Below are 22328 nucleotides of genomic sequence, written 5' to 3'. Positions count from 1 at the left end.
GGTGAGGCTCTGGGGCGGGTGGTGAGGCTCTGGCTGGGGTGGGTGGTAAAGCTCTGACTGAGGTGGGGACTTCCATTGTTCATTAAAGAATCTGGTAGAGACTCTTCACTTTAGTTGTCTGGCACGTGGACACATCACCACACGTGCTTGCCCCATGCCAGACCCGGACGCCGTCCGCCGCCCCACGACCCTGGCCAACAGAGGCAGCCGCCCCCGGGGTCTCCACTGGGGGGTGGGAATTGAGACTCAGACTCAGGTCTGTCTGACTGTAAACCACCCTGCCTCTTCTCTCCATTCAACTCTTCCTTTAAAAACACCACAGATGAGCACATCTGACTGCAGCCAGCAAAACAGCGCACAAGCGCGTCAAGAGCATGAACACCAGGAGGCCTGGCTCCCCAACACGCTCAGGGTGGCTGGCAGCCGAGGATGTAGGCTGGGGGCTGGGCACTCCACAGCGCAGATACCCCCTCCCACTCTGCCGTCACCCCGATGCCCCAAGGCTGGCTCTGGGATCGGCCACATCAGAGCTGCAGCCAACACCGCAGGTACCGCCTGGCCTGCTGCCCTGTTTGTGGGGTGTGCTGCCAGCAGGGGGCCGCAGGACCCCATGGAGGGGGCATTTCACGCTGGCAGCCCCAGGCGCCTTTCCAGAAAGGGTGTGGCAATTCCCCGGGCTCCCGCCTGGGCGCTGTCACTGTTAAAGTGACTCCAGGCAAAAGGGCAAGGGGCCATGTCCCAAGTGTCCTAACTGGCCCTTACTCGCAGGCAACACCAACCACTGGTCCAGCAAAGAGAGAGGACAGCTACTGAGGAACCTGTAGCCACCCAAGGGACAAGACAGAAACACTGCCTGGGCATTGATATGGAGGTCAACCTTAGGTTCAAATCCCACTACGCAGACCCCATCTCCGCCCCCAGGCCCCGGGGCACGCCCTGGCTCTCCTCCCAGCAGGCCCACACCAGCCCCAGGAAGACCAAAGCTTTTCAACACTTACCATTGAGTTCAAAGGGGAACAAACTGCGGCTTTTGTTCAGTTTCTCAGCTGAATACTGAAAGGGATAAGAAAGAGAAGTTTCAACACCAGGCACTTAAATAGGAGAACTGAGAAACAGGCGAGAAATCTTACTGTGTTTTCTTCCCCATAACAAAGTCTGTTTTCCCCATTATTTTCTTCTTGCTGATTTTAAAAAAAGGCACTGACTGCTGGAATACGTTATTTTTTCTTAATGGAGATTTTTAGAAACCTACCAGTCCATTTACTAAGTGAAAATAAACACCTGACTCCTAAAAGCCAGGCCTCCTTCCTTCTCAGCTGGGTTGAGCCACGTCTTCACAAAGCTCACCACTGGGGCCCGTTCCCCCGTGGCAGCTCCAGATGCAGGGCCCAGGCTCCTGGCCTAGGCCTCAGGGGGCTCCCTGGGTCAGGGATGGCCTGGAGCCTGTTTGGAGTGGTGGGTGCCAGGCTGTGCACACCAGGCAAACACACAGAGCTGAACTCTTCCCAGCCACGCACTTCACTGCCCTTGAATCCCACCTCCACAAAAGAATTCGTTTGAATGAAAGCTTTGAAAATACCCAACTCTCTGCCACTCAGCCTGCCTCGTGCAGTGGTCACGGCGGGAGGAGCCGGCCAGCACACTGACCGCCTATGTGACGTCCACTCAGGCCAGCGCCCTGCACCACCTGCGCCCGCACGCACCCAGTCAGCTCCCCACACCTCCTCGCCCCAAGGACACGGCTCCCACAAGTCCTGCGTCTGAACCAATCCCCTCCGCTTGTCCTGTCCCATCATACAACCAAGCTGCTTATTTGCCAATCTTTAAAAAACACCTGTGGCCCCTCCTCCCCGATCCAGCTGTCACCACCACTGTGACGGCCGACCTCCCAGTCTCCTGTGGCCCCTTTCCAATTCACACTCGGACTCTCCTTGGGTTCGCCAGTGACCTCCACGTGGCCAATCACTGGACCCCGGCAGCCAGAGCCAGCCGACCCTCCTCTTCTGTCACGTGTTCCACAAAACATGGTGTGAGCGTTTTTATTAGAATTGCAATGATCCTTCAACAGGCGAATGGTTAAACAGGCGGTAAGACATCCCTTCCGAGGAACACTACTCAGCAATACAAAGACATGAACTACTGAGACAAGCCACAGCCTGGATGGACCCCTGGAGAACTGTGCTAAGTGAAAAAGCTTGTCCCTAAAGATGACATCCACCATGCATGGGTCAGTTTGTCATACTGTGGTGGCTTACGTGTTGCTGTGATACTGGAAGCTATGCCACCGGTATTTCAAATACCAGCAGGGTCACCCATGGTGGACCAAAGCCATGGTGTTTTCAATCACTTCACATGCATGTGAAAGCTGGACGATGAATGAGGAAGACCGAAGAAGAACTGAGGCCTCTGAATTATGGTGCTGGCGAAGAATACTGAATACACCACAGACTGTCGGAAGAACGAACCAGTCTGTCTTGGAAGAAGTACAGCCAGAGTGCTCCTTGGAAGCGAGGATGGCGAGACTTTGTCTCACGTACTTTGGACACGTTGTCAGGAGGGACCAGTCCCTGGAGAAGGACATCATGCTTGGTAAAGTAGAGGATCAGTGAAAAAGAGGAAGACCCTCAATGAGATGGATTGATACAGTGGCTGCAACAATGGGCTCAAACATAGCAATGATTGTGAGGATGGCGCAGGACCGGGCAGGGTTTCGTTCTGTTGTACACAGGGTTGCTAGGAGTCGGAACCAACTCGACAGCACCTAACAACAGCAACTAGCAGGAACTACAAAATTAATGGACAAAAAATTAATGTGAATATGGAAAGTAACAAATTATAGCTAGTAGATCTGAACTTTGTATCCAAAATTTATTCAAGCACATGGAAAGGTACAAAATTGGGCTCAGTAATTAAGTCTCAAAATAAGTTTCGAGAAATTTCTAAGAATGGATATCATACATACAAACTATATTCTCTTTAATGCAATTAAAGGGGAAATCGACATTAAAAAGAAACCTAAGCACTTGTCAGCAATTCTTGCATTTGAGAAAATACCACTGAAAATTATTTAGAAATTCTCAGTGAAATTTCTATAGGCCAATCTTCTGTTCTATATAAGGTCGCTGTGAGTCAGAACCGACTCGACAGCACCTAGCACCAACCACCTCACGACGCATACAGATACAAAAACGTTAAAATTATGAGCCATTCAAATCCAGCGGTTGACCGTGCTTTATCTTGTTTTTTCAGTGACAGTGCTTCCTAGAGGGTGGTGTATACTTCACCTGAAGGCACACAGAATTAAAATAGTAAAAGAATATACCGTGAACGTGGACGGTATCGTCTAGGTACAGATAAATTAGTTCAACGGAAAGAAACTTAATTCACTACGGTAACAAACTAAATGAGAAAAATCATAGCAACCGATGTCCTCAACGCATTTAATTACATTCAGCACTCATTTCCCCAAATAAAATAGAAGAAAACTTTCTAAGCAAAGTAGTGAAATATTAGGATAAAATTCCTGACATGTGAAAAGCATCAGGAATTCCGTATGGCGGATATTAACAGGAGTCAGAACGAAGACTCAGGGGCCATCTTGCTCGTCAGCAACGTTTCTGAGGTCCCAACAATAAGGAGAAGAAAATGGAGAAGTAGATATACAGGTGTGAAAACGGGTTAAAGTGCCAGGAGTGCAGATAAAACGACTGAATTGTCTACGGAAACTGAGGGCCCAGAAGGTGGGGAGACACGATAAACATACACGAATGGCTCCATCTCCTTCCACCAGCAATAATGGGTGCGAACAAAAGTGACGTCGGTTCCGTCCTGATTAGCAACAAAAGCGAATGAACAGCCAGGAATGAAATGATCGAGAAAAATCAAACGTGTATATAGAAAACTATGTAAACCTTCATCTGAAGCACAACTAAAAAAAAATTACACAAGGACGTAAAAAACCTGAATTAACAGAGAAACAGACATGCTTATGAACCAAGAATATCACCCAAGTGTGAAGCCTCCAAAACAAGAAATAAATTTTATGCAATTCCAGCCATTAACTCAGAGATTACAAATTTGGCAAAGCTGATTTTAAAAGTTCATTTAGAAAAATAAGCATGCAAGAATATCAACAAAAATTTTGAAAAGAACAACAAAGATAAACTTTCCCTGCAAGATATTAAAGTATGCTACATAAAGCATCTAGAGCTAAAATGGGAGTTCCTGCGAGGGCAAACAATTACCGCACCTGGCTACTACCCAAGCACAGCTGTTGTTAGGTGCCGTCGAGTTGATTCTGACTCACAGCGACTCTATGTACAACAGAACGGAACACTAGCTGGTCCTGCGCCATGCTCACAATCATTGTTACGTTTGAGCCCATTGTTGCAGCCACTGGGTCAATCCATCTCATTGAGGGCCCTCCTCTTTTTTGCTGACCCTTTACCTTACCAAGCATGATGTCCTTCTCCGGGACTGATCCCTCCTGAAGACATGTCCAAAGCACGTGAGACGAAGTCTTGCCATCCTCACTTCTAAGGAGCATTCTGGCTGTACTTCTTCCAAGACAGGTGTGTTCATTCTTTTAAGCAAGCACAGCACTTGAACCAAAAGTTCAAGGCCACCTTACAGGCACCTTAGAAGAAAGGCCTGGTGATCTACTTCTGAAAAATCAGCCACTGAAAACTCTATGGAGCACTGTTCTCAGACACACATGGGGTCACTATGAGTCAGAATCGACACTATAGAAACTGGTTTTGGTTTTATAGTAAAAATAGCTATGAGCTAACTTGAAGAAACGCCCCCTGACCCCAGGTGGGACAATGTAGGCATCAATTCGAGAACGAACTGAAATGAATCGAAACATCAACTGTGAAAAGCCACTAGTTCATCACAATACTTTTAAAAAAAGAAAGAAAGAAGATGTGCCTCATTGGTAACCTTTGGAGAATGCTAGGGAGCCCACCCAGTCTCCCTGGGCAAAAGGGGGACTAGCCACCCACTGCGTGGGCTGTCAGGGCAAGTGGGGAAAGCCAGCCCACTGAGGCAGGCCGCAGCAGCACGTGCCACGACCGCCCGGCCCCCCAGCTCATGTGTGGGCCAACACATGCGCTGCACCGAGGCCATGGTCCACACGTCCCGGACCAGGCCACCAGGCAGGCACAGCGTCCCTCCTGCTGGTACCCATGCTCTCCACTCAGCAGAGGCAACGACCATCGTCTTCCCGCTGCAGAGAGCACTTTCTGCCCTGACCCACAGAAAACCCAGGCTGACGACTCTGAACAAGGACCACATGTGCCCGGCTTAGGAGGCCTGGAACCTGCAGCCCGCACCTCCCACATGTCACCTGAACAGGCAGGCTACAGATAAGCTTCCCTCACATGTGCCAGGGCACAAATCAGGGTGACAGGACAAAGGCTCCAAGCCGCTGGGTCTGGCAGTGAGAGCGCCGGGCCCAGCCGCATGGTGCCACGCAGGCGAAGCTCAGCAGCACCACGCTTCTGTGCGTGGATGTGGGGGCTGCACACGACTGAGGACACCCTCTGAATCCCCATCTGACTGGGGCAGGGCTGGTATTTTGAAAGAGGCATACTGAAAGTCCCCTTTATCCCAATGCTAGAAAAATTAACTCCACTTGCACAAAGTCCAAAACCAGGCAAAACTAATCTAAACCAATCCCGTTGCTGTCAAGTCGATTCCGACTCATAGTGACCCTACAGAACGGAGTAGAACTGCCCCATAGGGTTTCCAAGGAGAGGCTGGTAGATTCAAACTGCCGACCTGTTGGACAGCAGCTACGCTCTTAATCACTGCGCCACCAGGGCTCCAAAATTAATCTAGGATGTTAAAACTCAAACATAGGTTCCCCTGGGAGTGGGTGGTGCTGGGAGGCCTGCAGGGGGGACTCTGGGCGGCAGTCCTGTGCAGTTTCTTCATCTGGGTGATGGCTAACAGGTGTGAAGATTCATCACACTGTGCAAATAATTTGCGCACTTTTCTGTGTGTAGGTTATATGTTTATTAAAAGAAAGGAAAACGATCAAAGATGACAGCTGGCCTCCGGGAGTTGCACCTGCCCTGGGCTTCCGTTGGACACCCCTGCTCCCCACACCTGCCTCCCCTGGCCCTCGTCCTCCCCCACACCCCCTCCCAGACCCCTGCCTGCCAGTCGGCCACTGTCGTGCAAAGGTCAAGGAGCCGAACAGAGTGCTGCCTCCTGCCACCCGAGGCCAGCTTACCGGGCTGGCATCGTAGGTCTTGCGGGCGAGGTCGTCCAGGCTCTGGTTCTGCAGCTTCTCGGTGATGAGCGTGACCATGGTCGGGGGCCCCGTGTCCTCTGTCCGCACCGTCAAGCATTGGGGTTCCGGGGCATTAGACTTCAGGAGGCCCGGGCCATGGCTGAGTCTGAGCTAAACTTGGAGGTTACGCTTCCATTTGGCAGATGAACGATCCATTTCCAGGGGACCTTCAGAGCCTCGTGTCTGTTCGTCAGTAAAGAGACACTGTCAAATGTAACTATATACACACCATTCCATTAGTTTTTCTATTACACGCTGAGTACTACGCGTATAAAGTATTTCTGACCCCTCTGCCTGACCCACCCATTGCCATCGAGTTGATTCCAACTCATAGCGACCCTACAGGACAGAGTAGAACTGCCCCATAGAGTTTCCAAGGAGCGGTTGGTGGATTTGAACCGCTGACCTTTTGGTTAGCAGCCGAGCTCTTAACCACTGCACCCCAAGGGCTTCCAACGAGCACTTTAAAACAACCACGCGAGCTGCCTCCTGGAGAACTTAATGAAAGCCGTCTTCCAGGAAAAGATGGAGCGTCAGATGCACACATCAGGATCAACCCTCCCAAAGCCCCAGCATCAGGAAACAGCACTCCCACCCGTTCCAAGAGGGCCTTAGCCCGCAAGGCAAAGATGACGGGAGAGGAGACGCAGCAACGGGATTTTGGAAGCTGGAAAGCAGCTAGGAAATCAAACTTTAAGCCCAGTGCGGAGAAATCCCAAGGAACAACCTGACTGCAAACTCCTGAACCACCTACCTCCCTGGTGGAAAGTCTGTTTAAGCAGTTACCCACTGGTCCCCTCCCCCACTCCATCCTGCTGGGCAAGAGCCCCGCCCCCACCCCAACTGAAGCCCAGTTTCCTGGGGTACACAGAGGTCTGCAGGCCAGGCCCAGCTGAGGGGGAAGGGCCAGGTGAAATGGGGCAAGGGACGCAGGGGGAGTTGCGGCAGCACTGAGCCTCCAGCCATCCCTGTCCAAGCCCTAGAAGCGGGCAGCTAAGACCCTACCCACAGGCAGAGACTCAGTCGCAGCACTGCAGGGTCTGCCTCCCCGGGGAGAAAAGGACAGGGGTCCTGACATGGGCGAGGCCCCAGCAACCAGCCCAGCAAGCCCGCCACACACACAGGCTTCAGTCTGCTTTTCAGTGTCCCATTCCTGAACATGAGCAGGCGCTCAGGGCCACCAGTTCAGGAAAGCAATACCCGCCGCCATCGACTGACTCGGTTCTGACTCACAGCCACCCTACAGGACAGAGTAGAACAGCCCCATAGAATTTCCAAGGCTCTCATCTTTACAGAAACGGACTGCTACATCCTTCTCCCGCAAAGCAGCTAGTGGGATCAAACCGCCGACCTTTTGGTTAGCAGCTGAGTGCTTAACCACTGTGCCACCAGGGCTCCTTAGGAAAGCAACAGAAGAGGCCAAAACCAAAAAAAACAAACAAACCTGCTACCATCGAGTCGATTCTGACTCACAGCGACCCTACAGGACAGAGTAGAACTGCCCCACACGGTTTCCAAGGGGCACCTGGTGGATCTGAACTGCCGACCTTTTGGTTAGCAGTTGTACCTCTTAACCACTATGCCACCAGTGTTTCCAAAACCATCAGTGGAAAAAACAGCAACTTGAAGAAAACAGACTGTGCAAGAAGGAACATTCAACAGTATTATCAATCTTACCCTCAAAGAGATAACATACTGTTATCAATGACATAAGACCAGAATACCCTTATAAAGAAACACTCAGACAGGGAAAAAAAGAGCTCTTGGACATTAAAAACATAATAAAATCAGTTGCCATCAAGTCGATTCTGACACATGGCAACCCCACGTGTGTGGGAGTAGAACTGTGTTCTATAGAGTTTTCAATGGCTGATTTTTTGGAAGTAGATCACCAGGTCTTTCTTCCGAGGCACCTCTGGGTGGACTCGAACCTCCAACCTTTCAGTTCGCAGCCGAGCACTCAGCCACTTTCGCTGCCCGGGGATGTCCGAAACCATGAGAGCAGGGAGGAAAAACTGCACGGAAGATCCAGAATACATGTTCTCAACCACCAGGCCTCTAGTCTTATTAGGGGAGGCTCATCAGGCAGAATAAGCAGCCACTGAACAGAGGGTCCCCACCAGCGGGAGCCTGAAACACTCAGTGCCCAGGCCCCCCACAAGCCATTAAATCCACCTCTGGGACAGTATTGCTTATGGACATCCGCCCCCAAAACCTTAATGTTTGTTAGCAACGTCGCCCTCACTGCGTCAGCAGAATGTCCCTCATGACCACGGGGGGCCGACACTAGGAAAGCAAGGGTCACTCCATTTTATGAAATCTATCAGTACAGTATGCTAATAGACCTAAGGGGAAAACCACATGATCATTTCCATAGATGCTGAAAAGGTTTCTGACAAAACTCTAATACTCATTTTTTGTTTTTAAAAATATAATATCCAAAATACACAGAGAACTCTTAAAACTCAGCAATAAGGAAACAAGGAATCCAAATACAAAATGAAAAGATCTGAACAGACACCTCACCAAAGATATGCTACTGTTGTTGTTATGTGCTGTCATGGATTGAACTGTGTCCCCTGAAAATATCTGTCAACTTGGCTAGGCCATGATTCCCAGTATTGTGTGATTGTCCACCATTCTGTCATCTGACATGATTTTCCTACGTGATGTACATCCTATCTCTATGATGTTAATGAGATGGGATTAGCGGCAGTTATGTTAATGAGGCAGGACTCAATCTACAAGATTAGGTTGTGTTTTAAGCCGATCTCTTTTGAGATACAAAAGAAAGAAGTGAGCAGAGAGACAGCGACCTCATACCACCAAGAAACAAGAGCCAGGAGAATAGCGTGTCCTTTGGACCCAGGTCTCTGCACTGAGAAGCTCCTCTACCAGAGGAAGATTGATGACAAGGACCTTCCACCAGAGTCGACAGAGAGAGGAAGCCTTCCCCTGGAGCTGGCACCCTGAATTCAGACTTCTAGCTTTCCAGACTGAGAAAATAAATTTCTCTTCGTGAACATCATCCACTTGTGGTATTTCTGTTATAGCAGCACTAGATGACTAAGACATGTGCTGTCAAGTTGGTTCCAACTCATGGCAACCCTACATACAACAGAACAAACACACTGCCTGGTCCTGTACCATCCTCACAATCGTTGCTATGTTTGAGCCCATATACAGAAAATGTACAGAAGGCAAATAAGCATATCAAAAGATGCCCAATACCATATGTCATTGTTGTTATTCTTGGGTGCCATCGAAGTCTATTCTAACTCATAGCAACCCCGTGCGACAGAGCAGGACTGCCCCACAGGGTTTTTCTCGCTGTAATCTTTACAGGAGCAGATCGCCAGGTCTTTCTCCCGCAGAGCCACTGGGTGGGTTCCAACCGTCAACCTTTCAGTTAGCAGCCAAGCACTTAACTGTTTCGCCACCAGGGCTCCCTTCATATGTCATTAACCAAAACTAAACCAAACCTGCTGTCGAGGAGTCGATTCCAACTCAGAGCAACCCTACAGGGCAGGGTAGAACTACCCCATAGGGCTTCCATGACTACCAGAAGAACCAACAAATCTGTCTTGGAAGAAGTACAGCCAGAATGCTCATTAGAAGCAAGGATGGTGAGACTTTGTCTCACATACTTTGGACATGTTACCATTAGGGACCAGTCTCTGCAAAAGGACATCATGCTTGACAAAGTAGACAGTCTGCGAAAAAGAAGAAATACCCTTAACAAGATGGATTGACCCAGGGGCTGCAACAATGGGCTCAAACATAGCAAAGATTGTGAGGATGGGGCAGGACCAGGCAGTTTTTCATTCTGCTGTACACAGGGTCACTATGAGTCGGTATCAACTCAGAGGTACCTAACAACAACAACAGTACTTTATTTAAAAAACAGGCCACAATAATCTACAAGAAAATCCAACACCTCTACAGCAAAAAGACAAATAATCCTATTTAAAAATGGGCAAAGGAAATGAACAGACACTTCACCAAAGAGGACATATAAGCGGCCAAAAGACACGAGGAAATGCTGCAATCACTAGCCTTTAGACAAATGCAAATTCAAACCACAGTGAGATACCATCTCACCCCAGCATTACTGGCACGAATCAAAAACACTGGAAATAACAAATGTTGGCGAGGCTGTGGGGAGATCGGAACTCTTATGCACCGCTGGTGGGAATGCAAAATGATACAACCATTTTGGAAAATGATATGGCGCTTCCTTAGAAAGCTAGAAATAGAAACACCATACCATCCAGCAATCCCACTTCTAGGAATATATCCTAGAGAAATAAGAGCCATCACTCGAATAGACATATGCTCACCCAAGTTCATGGCAGCACTGTTCACAACAGCAAAAAGATGGAAACAACCTAAATGCCCATCAACAGATGAACGGGTAAACAAACTATGGTACATACACACAATGGAGTATTCCACAACGATAAAGAACAACGATGAATCTGTGAAGCATCTCATAATATGGATGAAACTGGAGAACATTATGCCGAGTGAAATAAGTCAATCACAAAAGGACAAATATTGTATGATACCTCTATCGTAAAAACTCATGAAAAAGTTTACACACAAAAAGTAACAATCTTTGTTGTTTATGAGGGATGGGAGGGGTGCGAGGGGAAATACTAAATAGGCAATAGATTAGTGGTATCTTTGGTGCTGGGGAAACCAGCACAACTTGTACAAGGAAAGGTCATGGAAGCTCCACAGACACATCCAAACTCCCTGAGGGACTGAATTCCTGGGCAGAGGGCTGTGGGGACCATGGTCTGGGGGAACATCTAGCTCAATTGGCATAACACAGTTTATAAAGACAATGTTCTACATTCTACCTTGATGAGTAGCATCTGGGGTCCTAAAAGCCTGTGAGCAGCCATCTAAGATACTCCACTGGTCTCATGCCTTCGGGAGCAAGGGAGAATGAAGAGAACAGGATACAAGGAAAAGATTAGTCCGAAGGACTAATGGACCACAGCTACCATGGCCTCCAAAAGACTGAGTCCAGTACAGCTAGATGGTGCCCAGCTACCACCACTGACTTCTCTGACCGGGATCACAACAGAGGGTTCTGCACAGAGCTGGAGAAGGATGTAGAACAAAATTCTAACACACAAAAAAAGGACCAGATTTACTGGCCTGACAGAGACTGGAGAAACCCCAAGAGTATGGCCCCCAGACACCCTTTCAGCTGAGTTGTGAAGTCACTTCCAAGGTTCACCGTTCAGCCGGGCATTGGACAACCCCATAAAACAAAATGGGACTAATGAGGCACAGCAGTCCAGGGACGAGGACTAGAAGACAGAAGGGGACAGGAAAGCCGGTAATAGGGAACCCAAGGTTGAGTAAGGACAGTGTTGACATATAGTGGGGTTGTTAACCATTGTCATAGGGCAACATGTGTACTAACTGTTTAATGAGAAACTATTTTGTTCTGTAAACCTTCATCTAAAGTGAGAATAGCAGCACAACTGGAAGGACGTAATCGATGTCACTGAACTGTGCATGTAGAAATTTTTGAAATGGTGTATCTTTGGCTATGTATATTTTCACCAAAAAAAAAAAAAAAAGGTCGAGAAGGGAGAGGGTTGACATGTCGTGGGGTTGTTAACCAATGTCATAAAACAATATGTGTACTGACTGTTTAATGAGAAACTGTTTGTTCTGTAAACCTTCACCTAAAGTACAATAGACAAAAAAAAAAGGAAAAAAAAACAAAAATAGGCCACATACTCGCATGAAGCATCAAAGAAGGAGAGTCAGGAATATCAAAAAACCCACTGCTGTCAAGTCAATTCCAACTCATAGCAACCCGGTAAGACAGAGTAGAACTGCCCCATAGGGTTTCCAAGGCTGTAATCTTTACTGAAGCAGAATGCCACATCTTTCTCCTGCAGAGCAGCTGGTGGGTTCAAACCACCGACCCTTCAGTGGGCAGCGGAGCGCTTAATCACTAGGCCACCCGGGCTCCTAGAGTCAGGAATAGAAGGAATTGGAATGTGTGGCTAATTGCCTTCATGAACAACTCTCTCCTCTGCCATGAGACCAGAAGAACTGGATGATGCCCGGCTACCATTACTCAACATTTTGCTCAAAGATTCTATAGGAGAATTCTGATCAAAAGCAGAGAAAATATGAAACAGAATCTCAAATTCTTATGAAATTCATACTTTCTGGAGCCACTGAGGCTGGAAGAGCCCCCAAAACTATTGCCCTGAGATAATCCTTAAAACAAAAATAATCCTGAAATCTTCTTAAACCAGTTTAGCTAAATTAATAAAGAATGTCTGCTTTGAGCACTGTGCTCTTTTAAGAATGATCTATATGGGATCAAAGTGACTACAGCAACTCGAAAGGTTAGACAGGAAGCTTAGGGAGCAGTGAGGTCATGTTAACGGGGGAGGAATTGTACATGTAGAAATTACTGAATTGGTGTATGTTTTGCTGTGTATATTTTCAATGATGAATAAAAAAATAAATAAAATGAAAAGGCGGCCATGTAGTTCTTGGAGAAATATGGCTGATTCCAGGGCTGGGGCAGAGAAAGGGCAAGATGAGCCCGAATATCTCGGGGTGCCAGAAAGTAAGGAAGTGCTCAAAGAACGATAAAAGGGCTCCCAAGAGCAGCAAAGTAAGCAATGACAGTGATGGATTATATAATCCATTAGAATAAAATAAGAATCCCTGAGTTCGTCCTGACATAAATAAATAATTGAAAAAATAAATAAATGGGAGAGAAGGGAGAGCTCTTCCTTAGAGCAGAATGCCAACTAATAAATCGATAAGGAACAATGGAAATGAAAAAAAGAAATCATCATTTGGCAAGCACCCCATTATATACGTCTCAGGCAAGAATCATGGATGAAATGAATGCTAAAATTAGCGGGTGAAAGTATGATGAGAAACAGGGTATTTACATGGTCTCAAAGTATTCCCCAGAAGATACTTGTTCCTTACAAGGGGGGAAGATTGTAGCTTGACAGTGGAGAAACCTGCTTGACACAACTTTAACTGAAAGGTCACGTTCACATGGCGAGTGCCAGGACAATCGACATCGTGTGCCTCTGATGTGATGCGCTGAAAAGACATCGCTCCTGGGGGTTCCCACCAAAATGCATAACCTCAATCTAATCGCGAGAAAACATCAGACAAACCCAAATTACGGGACATCCTACAAAATAACTGGCCAGCACTCTTCAAAAAAGGAACCCTGGTAGCACAGTGGTTAAAGCACTTGGCCGCTAACTAAAAGGCCCAGCAGTTCGAATCCTTTGAACCTATCCGCCATTCCATGGGAGAAAGATGTGGCAGTCTGCTTCCGTAAGGATTACAGCCTTGGAAACGCTATGGGGCAGTTCTCCTGGCTGCTATGAGTCGGAGTCAACTCAACGGCAACACGTTTTGAATTCTTCAAGAGTGTCCAAGTCATAAAAGATGATGACTGAGGAACTGTCCCAGACTGAGGGAGACCAAGGACACATGACAACCGACTATAACAGGTGACCCCAGACCAGTAAGAGGACATTGGACAGTTACCAAAATCTGAGTAGGCAGCACAGGTTAGATAATAGTACTGCATCATACCACCCTCGTCTGTCATGCTGTGGTGGCTTGCATGTTGCTGTGATGCTGGAAGCTACGCCACAGGTATTTCAAATATCAGCAGGATCACCCCTGGTGGACATGTTTCAGCAGAGCTTCAAACTAAGACAGACTAGGGAGAAAAGCCTGGTGACCTACTTCTGAAAATTAGCCAGTGAAAACTTTATGGATCACACAGCACATTGTCCAACTCACTCATTTTGGACATTGGGAAAGACCAAAGACTAACTGCTGGAGGAAGACATCACATTTGCTGAAGCAGAAGGCCTGTAAAGCCAAGGACCCTTGTTGAGATGGATTGGCACAAGAATGGCAGTGATGGACTCAAACACAATGGCAGTTGTGACGACGATTAAGGATCGCGCAACATTTCATTCTTTTGTAGATAAGGTACTATGAGTCAGAGTTGACTCAGCCGTAGCTAACAAAACAACAACTGTATTATATCAATGTTATTTCCCAATTTTGGTCACTATACTGTGGTTATGTAAGATGTTAACATTTGGGAAATCTTTGGTGCTGTTAGGTGCCGTCAAGTCGGTTCTGACTCATAGTGACCCTGTGTACAACGAAGAAACACTGCCCAGTCCTGTACCATCTTTACAATTGTTACAATGGTTGAGCCCATTGTTGCAGCCACTATGTCAATCCATCTGATTGAGGGTCTTCCTCTTTTTCGCTGACCCTCTACTTTATCAACCATGATGTCCTTCTCCAGGAACTGGTCCCTCCTGATAACGTGTCTGAAGTACGTAAGATGAAGTCTTGCCATCCTCGCTTCTAAGGAGCATTCCAGCTGTATTTCTTCCAGACAGATTTATTCGTTATTCCGGCAGTCCATAGTATACTCAATATTCTTCACCAACACCATAATTCAAAGGTATCAATTCTTCTTTAGTCTTCTTTATTCATTGTCCAGCTTCCGCATGCATATGAGGCCAATGAAAACACCATGACTTGGGTCAAGCACACTTTAGTCCTCAAAGTGACATCTTTGCTTTTTAAAATCTACATGTCCCTAAGCAGGGAAATGACTGTAAAAAATGTGGACTAGTATACTGTGCTTATGAAAGTTTTAAAAAAAGTGCGCTTTGTCTACATGTGACTGACGAAGAGCTTGCAAAGGCAAACTTGTTGAGTGGAGGAAGCACACACAGTACAGCACACAGAGCAGACCATCTGCCTTTCCAACGAAGTGGAGAAGAAGCACACTATGTACAGAAAACAAGCACACTACCCACGGAGAACAGAGGGTCACATGACATACAGAGAAATGGCACACCACATATGCAGAAGCAGCATACACATACGGAGAAGAGACACACCACGTATGAGGAAGCAGCACACCACGTACAGAGAAGAGGCACACCACGTACAGGGAAGAGGCACACCACGTACAGGGAAGAGGCACACCACGTACAGGGAAGAGGCACACCACGTACAGGGAAGCAGCACAGTAAGTAGGGAAAGGAAGCACTCCATGTTACAGAAGAGCATGAAACAGTGGGAAAGGGACTATCCCAAGATACAATAGCAGTTACCTTCCAGAAACCAAAAGGCAGACTGGGATTGGGAGCACTGCTCAGGGGAATCAGACCCTAGCTGTATATGTTTTCATTTCTGTCAAGAAGGAATGCATGTGACTCAGGCAGTTACTAATGACTTCTTATACATAAAATCAAACCCCAGCCAGTTTCCTCCTTGAAGAACTGAACGATCAGGATGGAATTCCTGATCACAAGGTGTAACGTGCATGTGGCCCCTCCTTGACGGCCAACGGGGCGGTCAGCTTGTCAAGCCTGGGTCAACACAGCTCAGACAGACAGCCTCCCTGCCCTGAGGGGGTGCGCTCCAGCTGGGAAAAGCAAGAGGTAAACAAAACAATGACAGATGGTGGCAACGGGAAGGAGGCAGCGAGCAGGAGACCATCGGTGACGTAGGGCAGCCCACCGGAAGAGCCCTGACGAGGGGACACGGAAGCCGGGCTGGAAGACAAGCAGGAAGCCGCCCGGAGAGGAGTCACATTCAAGCTCACTGTCCTCGCTTACAAAGGCTCTGACACTTCTCTACAACCAAACCAGCAACGTAGCTGACAACTTCCAAAAGAGTTTCTTCTTTGCCACTTTCCGTCTACCTCCACCGGTGCCTCCCTGGCTCAAGCCCCAGTCATCGCTTGCCTGTACAACGTAACGGCCTGAGCGGTCCCTCCCGGCCATCTCTGCACCCCTCAAGCCAGTGCCCCCGAGGGCGGTGTCTTTAAAACAAAAAGTGGATCCTATCACTCTGACCCTCAGAAACACCCTTCAGTGGCTCGCGGAACAAAGGTCAAAATCCTCACCTTGGACTCCGGCCTCCCAGGATCCGGCCCCCTTCACCTGTCTTCCCCCTCACGCCACGCCCCCCACTCACCACATTCCAGTCACAAAGGCGTCTCTGAGGTCCCCAGGAGGGTCACGCACCAACGATAACAGAGGACCGGGCGCTCTGCACTGCCTAAATCCAGACGCTTGCTAGCCTCTTTGGACTGTCATAAAAACCCCAGAGCTGGTTTTTCTGGTCAGTCTCAGTCTCTGGGAATCCACCCTCCCAAAGGCACCAGAGTGGTCTGGATTTCTGTGTGTTTTTAACTTAAGTTTATTAACATACAGATTTAGCATCTGTGAAGACATGTTTTATCCTATAATGGCAACAGTTTTGAATGGTACCCAGTTTTGAAACCAATACTCTTAACGCGGAGAGGAACCAGGGGCACTTTCGGCCCCGTTCAGTTCTGCACTCGGGTGTTTATTTAAGTCAACATTTAAAGAACACGTGTACACAGCAGTTTCTTGACTGCCCCATTTGACACATTATCTACTGCCTTTAGGATGATTAGGTTCTAGATCTTCCCAGCATATCCCTATGCCAACTCCCCTACCCCAGAGCTCCCACAGGGCCATAAGGCACACTTCGGTTAAATCGTTGACATTATGACATCACCATAAAGTGTTCCCAGCTAGGCCATACAGTAGGGTCTAGTGAATGATTCCCTCCTTTTTTCATATGCAAAATTTCTGCCTGATACAAATTCTTCCCCCAAACTCCCCAACAGGTCCGTGGGTGGCGCAAATGGTTTGCACACAACCAGTACCCTAAAGGTTAGCAGTACAAACCCACGGAGCAGGACCACAGAGGAAAGCCTGGCCATCTCCTTCCATAAAGATCCCAGCCAAGAAAACCCCACAGAGCAGTTCTACTCTGCAACACACGGGGTCACCAGGAGTTGGAACAGACTTGTTTTTAAACTCCCGAACCCAAAAACAGAAACCAAACCCATCACCATCGAGTCAATTCCGACTCATAGCGATACTATAGGACAGAGTAGAACTGTCTCACAGGGTTTCCAAGGAGCGGCTGGTGGATTCGAATTGCTGACCTTTTGGTTAGTAGCCATAACTCTTAACCACTTATAAAACTCCTAGGAAGCAGCTTCATTTGGTCTAGGACAACAGGACATCTTCCAGCCTCTTTGCTCCTGGAGCCTCCAGCCTCTTGTTGGGGTGTGGGATGCGACTCTCTGCTCACAACTGGGGCCTGGCTCTTGCCTCACCTTGATAACTCCCTTCTTCCTGCTTCAGAGTGGGACCCCATTTCCAGGACCCCTTACCATGGTCTCTCTTGTAAATACACACTCTCAGGAGCTTCCCGGGAAGGGGTGTGCGGGTGTAGTGGGAATCACTCGTCTTCTTCCCGGTTGCTGTAAGGAGCCGACACCTGACACCAGCCAGGCTTTCAGGATGTTCTCTCTCCCGGGTGCCGGGTGCCAGGTAGCGGAGAACTCACAGGAGCCCTGGGGAAGGGGCTTTGTATCTGTGCTTTCACTCCGCGGGCACGTGATTTGGAGACTGAGTCCTTCGGTCTGAGAGATTTGCCGGCATTACTTCTGATTGTCTTCCATCCTTCTTGTCCCCAGCCTCTGTTTCTGGAACAATCAGTCCAATGTCATGCTCCCCTCCCTGGCCTGGCCCTCTCTAAACCAGCTATCTTTCCCTCCTATTTTTCAACTCTTTTGCTGTGGTTCTGTTTTCTAGGCTATGTCCTCACCTTCACTTTCCAACCCTTCCAACCCTTCCAACGACACGTTTATTTCCACTTTTACGTTTGCAGCCTCCAAGGGTTCCCTCCTTGTCTCGGACTGCTCGTTGCAGAACTCCAGCTCTTCTTTTCTTGCTCTGTTATCTCTGAGGCGATTATTATGGTTGCTGTGTTTAGCTACTGTGGGGTCGACACCCAGCTCGTGGTGACCCCTCACACAATGGAACGAAACACTGCCCGATCCTGCCCCGTGCCCAAGATTGGTTGCAGACTGGACCATTGTGATCCATAGGGTTTTCACTGGCTGATTTTCAGAAATGAATCACCGGGTATTTCTTCCTAGTCCATCTTAGTCTGGAAGCTCTGCTGAAACCTGTTCAGCATCTCAGCAACACATAAGCCTCCTCCAGTGACTGAGGGGCAGGTGGGAGACTATTACGGGGCTTTTTTGTTTTTTAATACGATTTCTCTGGTCCCTGCATTGTCTCAGTCCCCTTGGTCTTCCCTGTGTCTTCGGGTCTCTGCTTTCAGGCTAAAGATCGTCTCAGCTGTCCATCATGTTAGTCTCCATTCATACCGAGAGTGAGGAGGGATCAAGAGTGATAAAGCTATGGTAATTAAGACACAGTGATACCAACGCCCAGGCCTACACAAAATGACGAGATAAACAGACAGACTCACAACAGTCAACACCTGTCTGCAAATGCAAAGTGACACAGGTGGCACTGCGGGTCCCCATGCAAAGTAGGGCCACACAAGGAACAGGACATGACTGTCCACGTGGGAGGAGGAAACGGAGCCCCCACCCCATTCTAGACACAGAAACATCAACTCAGGATACACAGAATACTTAAGTGTGGAAGGCTACGCTTGAAGACTTTCAGGAGAAAATACGACTTTTCTGGTTTAGGGGCAGAGAAGGAGTTCTTTAAAGGCATAAAAAGCACAGAATCCTACTCAGCAGTGAAAAGGAACGAAATACGGAGACACATTAACATCTGAGGTGGATCTCAAGGGCATGATGCTGACTGAAAAAAGTCAACCTCCAGAGGTCACACGCCGTCCGATGCCCCTGATATGACATTCTCAAAATGACAAAACTACAGAGATGGAGAAGAGCTGACAAGCGGCCAAGGAAGGGAGGTGAGAATATAAAGGGGAAGAAACAGGGGCTCCTCTGCGGTGATGGAACAGTTCTGCGTCCTGATTGTGGAGGTGGTTACATGAACGTGAACATGAGGTAAATCTCCATGGAATTACACACACACACACACACACACACACACACACACACACACAAATGAATGCATGTAAAAACGGTAAAACTGAATGAGGTCTGACATCCAGTTAACAGTAATATACCAAAGTCAATTTCCTGACTTGGAGACTGTACAACTATACGAGATGCCACCATTGTGGGAAGCTAGGTGAAGGGTACTCGGGTTCTCTCTACTATTTTTTGCAACTTCCTGTGAGTCTATTAAAAATAAATAAATAAATAAACCCGCTGCTGTCGAGTCGGTTCCGACTCATGGCGACCCCATGTGTTACAGGGTAGAACTGTGCTCCATAGGATTTTCTTGGTTGTAATCTTTATGGAAGCGAATCACCAGGCCTTTCCTGCACAGCGGCACAGGGCGGGCTCGAACTGGCAACTCTTAGGTTAGTGGTCAAGCACAAATTGTTTGTACCGCCCAGGGATCTTGTGAGTCTATGAGCATTTCAAGTTCCTGTGTGTTTTTGTTCTTTTCTAAGGGACAGATATGCACAAAATCAAGCATAGCGGTTGCATGAGGCCAATGAGGAACGTGTCAAGGAGGGTCCCACTGGCCACAGCACTGAGGGGCTTTGTTCTGAGGCTGGGAACATGTTTTCTTTCATTACACTTCCTAACTTACACACACACATCTTTGTGTATCAAATTATAAAACTTTAAACACCTGAGACATAACCCAGCTCTATGGCCAGGAGCAGGGCTTGTGGACTGGTGGGTCTCACCCAGGATGGTCGGGCAGAATCCGCACATCCGCTCCCCACAGCAGCTCAGCCTCTCACGGAGAGGCCGCCACTCTCCTGCTGGGGGCCTGATGTACATTCCTCAGGAAGCCTCCCAATCTCCTTTCCCGCTACCACTCGCCTTGCACCCCTCTCTGCCTGGTGCCCCCAGACTGGGGCCTCCCTGGTGCTGTTCTCAAGACAGCCCACCTTCCAGTTCTGCTGGGGAACAGGAGACGGCAATAATGAAGATGCTGATGATCATGAGAGCCTCCATCAGACAGCACCCAATCCTCCCGCCTCCGGCCACCACCCTCACTTTCCGAGGTGCCTGCTACCTCCAGCTGGGAACCTGTCCTGGGACAGAGGAGGCTTCTTGCTGCTTCTCTCCTGCAGGGGCTTAGATGTCTGCCTTCTCTAGTCCCTGGGTGGTGCAGTTAACACATGCAGCTGCTAAACAAAAGGCTGGCGGTTCAAGTCCACCCAGAGGCACCTCGGAAGAAAGGCCTGGAGACCTAATTCCAAAAAATCAGCCACTGAAAACGCCATGGAGCACAGTTCTGCTCTGACATACACGGGGGCGCCGTGAGTCGGAGTCAACTCAATGTCAACTGGTTTCTATTCTAAGACAGTGACTGCTTATGGATTTGCTTTCCATCCTCCAAGTCGGCTGTCCTTCCCTCTGTCTCTTGCCCTTCAAGGTTTATTCCTTTTTATTCCTTTAACACCATTTTGGTGGGAATAAGCAGAACGAGAGCGTGTTGAATCTTGCTAAAATGTTCTATGACGGGACTCTGACCACTTCACACTGTTTGAAAGCCTCCTCAGTCCAGAGGGCTACGCCCAGCCCCAGCAGGGCCCAGAGCCCCACCTCAATGGCCCACCCACCGCAGCCTCTGCCCGAGACTAGAAGGCCCTCCTCCTGCTTGGGACCCTGGCAAGCTTCCTTTCAAACCTAGCTCACACAGCCTGTCCCATGGGGCCACCTGATGCAGGCCTCACTGCAGTATGACCTACGGCTCACACAGCACGCCTCCCATCCAAGACAGCGCCTTCAGCGGCCAAAGAACCCAGTCCCGCCTCTCCACCAGCAGGCTGCCCACCCAATACCAGGAGGAAGTCAGCGAGTATTTGCAGAACAAATGAATTCACGTGGACATACATCCTCAGGGGCACCACGGCCTGGGAGGAGGGGGTAAGTCACCTCTCAGCCGGAGCTCCCTCCACCTCCCGAGTACCCGGCAGACGCTGGCCCAGGCACTCAACCCAGCCCCCCTTCACTGGCTGTGGATCAGACATCTGAGTTCAAATCTGGGCTCTGGGCGATTAAAGCTAACCCCGTCAATTCTGGTTCCTGAAGCAGGAAATGGGGTAACAACAGTACCTGTTTAAAAGTGTCTGTGCGGATGAAATGAGAATCTATGCAAGGCGCCTCACACAGGGCTCATGGTCAACAAACGTTTCCTAGTAACAGAAGTCAGAAGGCCGAAGTGTTCCCTTTTACCACAAAGGCATCAGGATCCTGGGATGGGTTTTGATAGAAGACAAAAACGATCAAGTCCACTGACACTGTTCAACTGCGAACACTCCAAATTCAGGGAGACTCCTACTGATTCACAACCCCGTGGCTGACACAATGGCACCAAACTCTGGGTTCTGAGTTTCTTTTATTTAGTTTTCTCTCAAAGGGCGCTTGAACAATGCTGCTTAACCCAATTATAGCCTGGTGGAACGTCAGTTATTAATGAGCGCTCGTGAGGTAAAGATTTTAAAACAAGTCTGCAGACTCTTTGGCATTATTGCCCTGAAAAACCCCATTGCTGTCAAGTACATTCTGACTCATAGCGACCCTACAGGACAGAGTAGAACTGCCCCATAGGGTTTCTAAGGAGCGGCTGGTAGATTCGAACTGCCAACCTTTTGGTTAGCAGCTGATCTCTTAACCACTGCACCACCAGGGTTCCTTCCCCTGAAAACACATAACCCACTGCCATCGAGTCAATTCCAGCTCACAGTGACTCTACAGGACGGAGTAGAACTGCCCTACGGAGTTTCCAAGGAGCGCCTGGTGGATTTGAACTGCCGACCTTTTGGTTAGCAACCATAACTTAACCACTGCACAGCCAGGGTTCTCCCCTGAAAAGGTGGTGTCTAATTTCCCCGCGTCAATATGGGCAAATCTTAGTGACTAGCTCCTAACCAGAGGAATGTCCAGGATACTGGGGGACTTCCGAGACAAAGTCAGAAAGGTACCACAACCACAGCCTGGCTGTCTTTCGGGACGTGCCCCAATGCCACCATGCTGGAGAGACATGTGCGAGACCAGAGG

The 22328-nt window shown here is 48.6% G+C and overlaps 1 protein-coding gene across 1 annotated transcript in view; it reads right to left on the bottom strand.

The window, feature by feature from the left end:
* Positions 1 to 21852, bottom strand: part of FAM53A (family with sequence similarity 53 member A) — a 44677-nt gene extending 22825 nt beyond the window's left edge. The window contains exons 1-4 of the mRNA XM_023737990.1: positions 21384 to 21852; positions 6266 to 6481; positions 5894 to 5920; positions 999 to 1053 (exon numbers count right to left, since the gene is read on the bottom strand). Of these exons, the coding sequence (XP_023593758.1) occupies positions 999 to 1053; positions 5894 to 5920; positions 6266 to 6316 (133 nt within the window). The 5' untranslated portion in view covers positions 6317 to 6481; positions 21384 to 21852. The remainder of the gene's footprint in view (positions 1 to 998; positions 1054 to 5893; positions 5921 to 6265; positions 6482 to 21383) is intronic.
* Positions 21853 to 22328: the final 476 nt, after the last annotated feature.

The sequence above is a fragment of the Trichechus manatus genome, unplaced genomic scaffold, assembly GCF_000243295.1.
Source record: "Trichechus manatus latirostris isolate Lorelei unplaced genomic scaffold, TriManLat1.0 scaffold00111, whole genome shotgun sequence".
NCBI classification, from domain to species: domain Eukaryota; kingdom Metazoa; phylum Chordata; class Mammalia; order Sirenia; family Trichechidae; genus Trichechus; species Trichechus manatus.
Note: the sequence above shows the minus strand (reverse complement) of the source record. Positions and strands in the feature narration are given on the sequence as shown.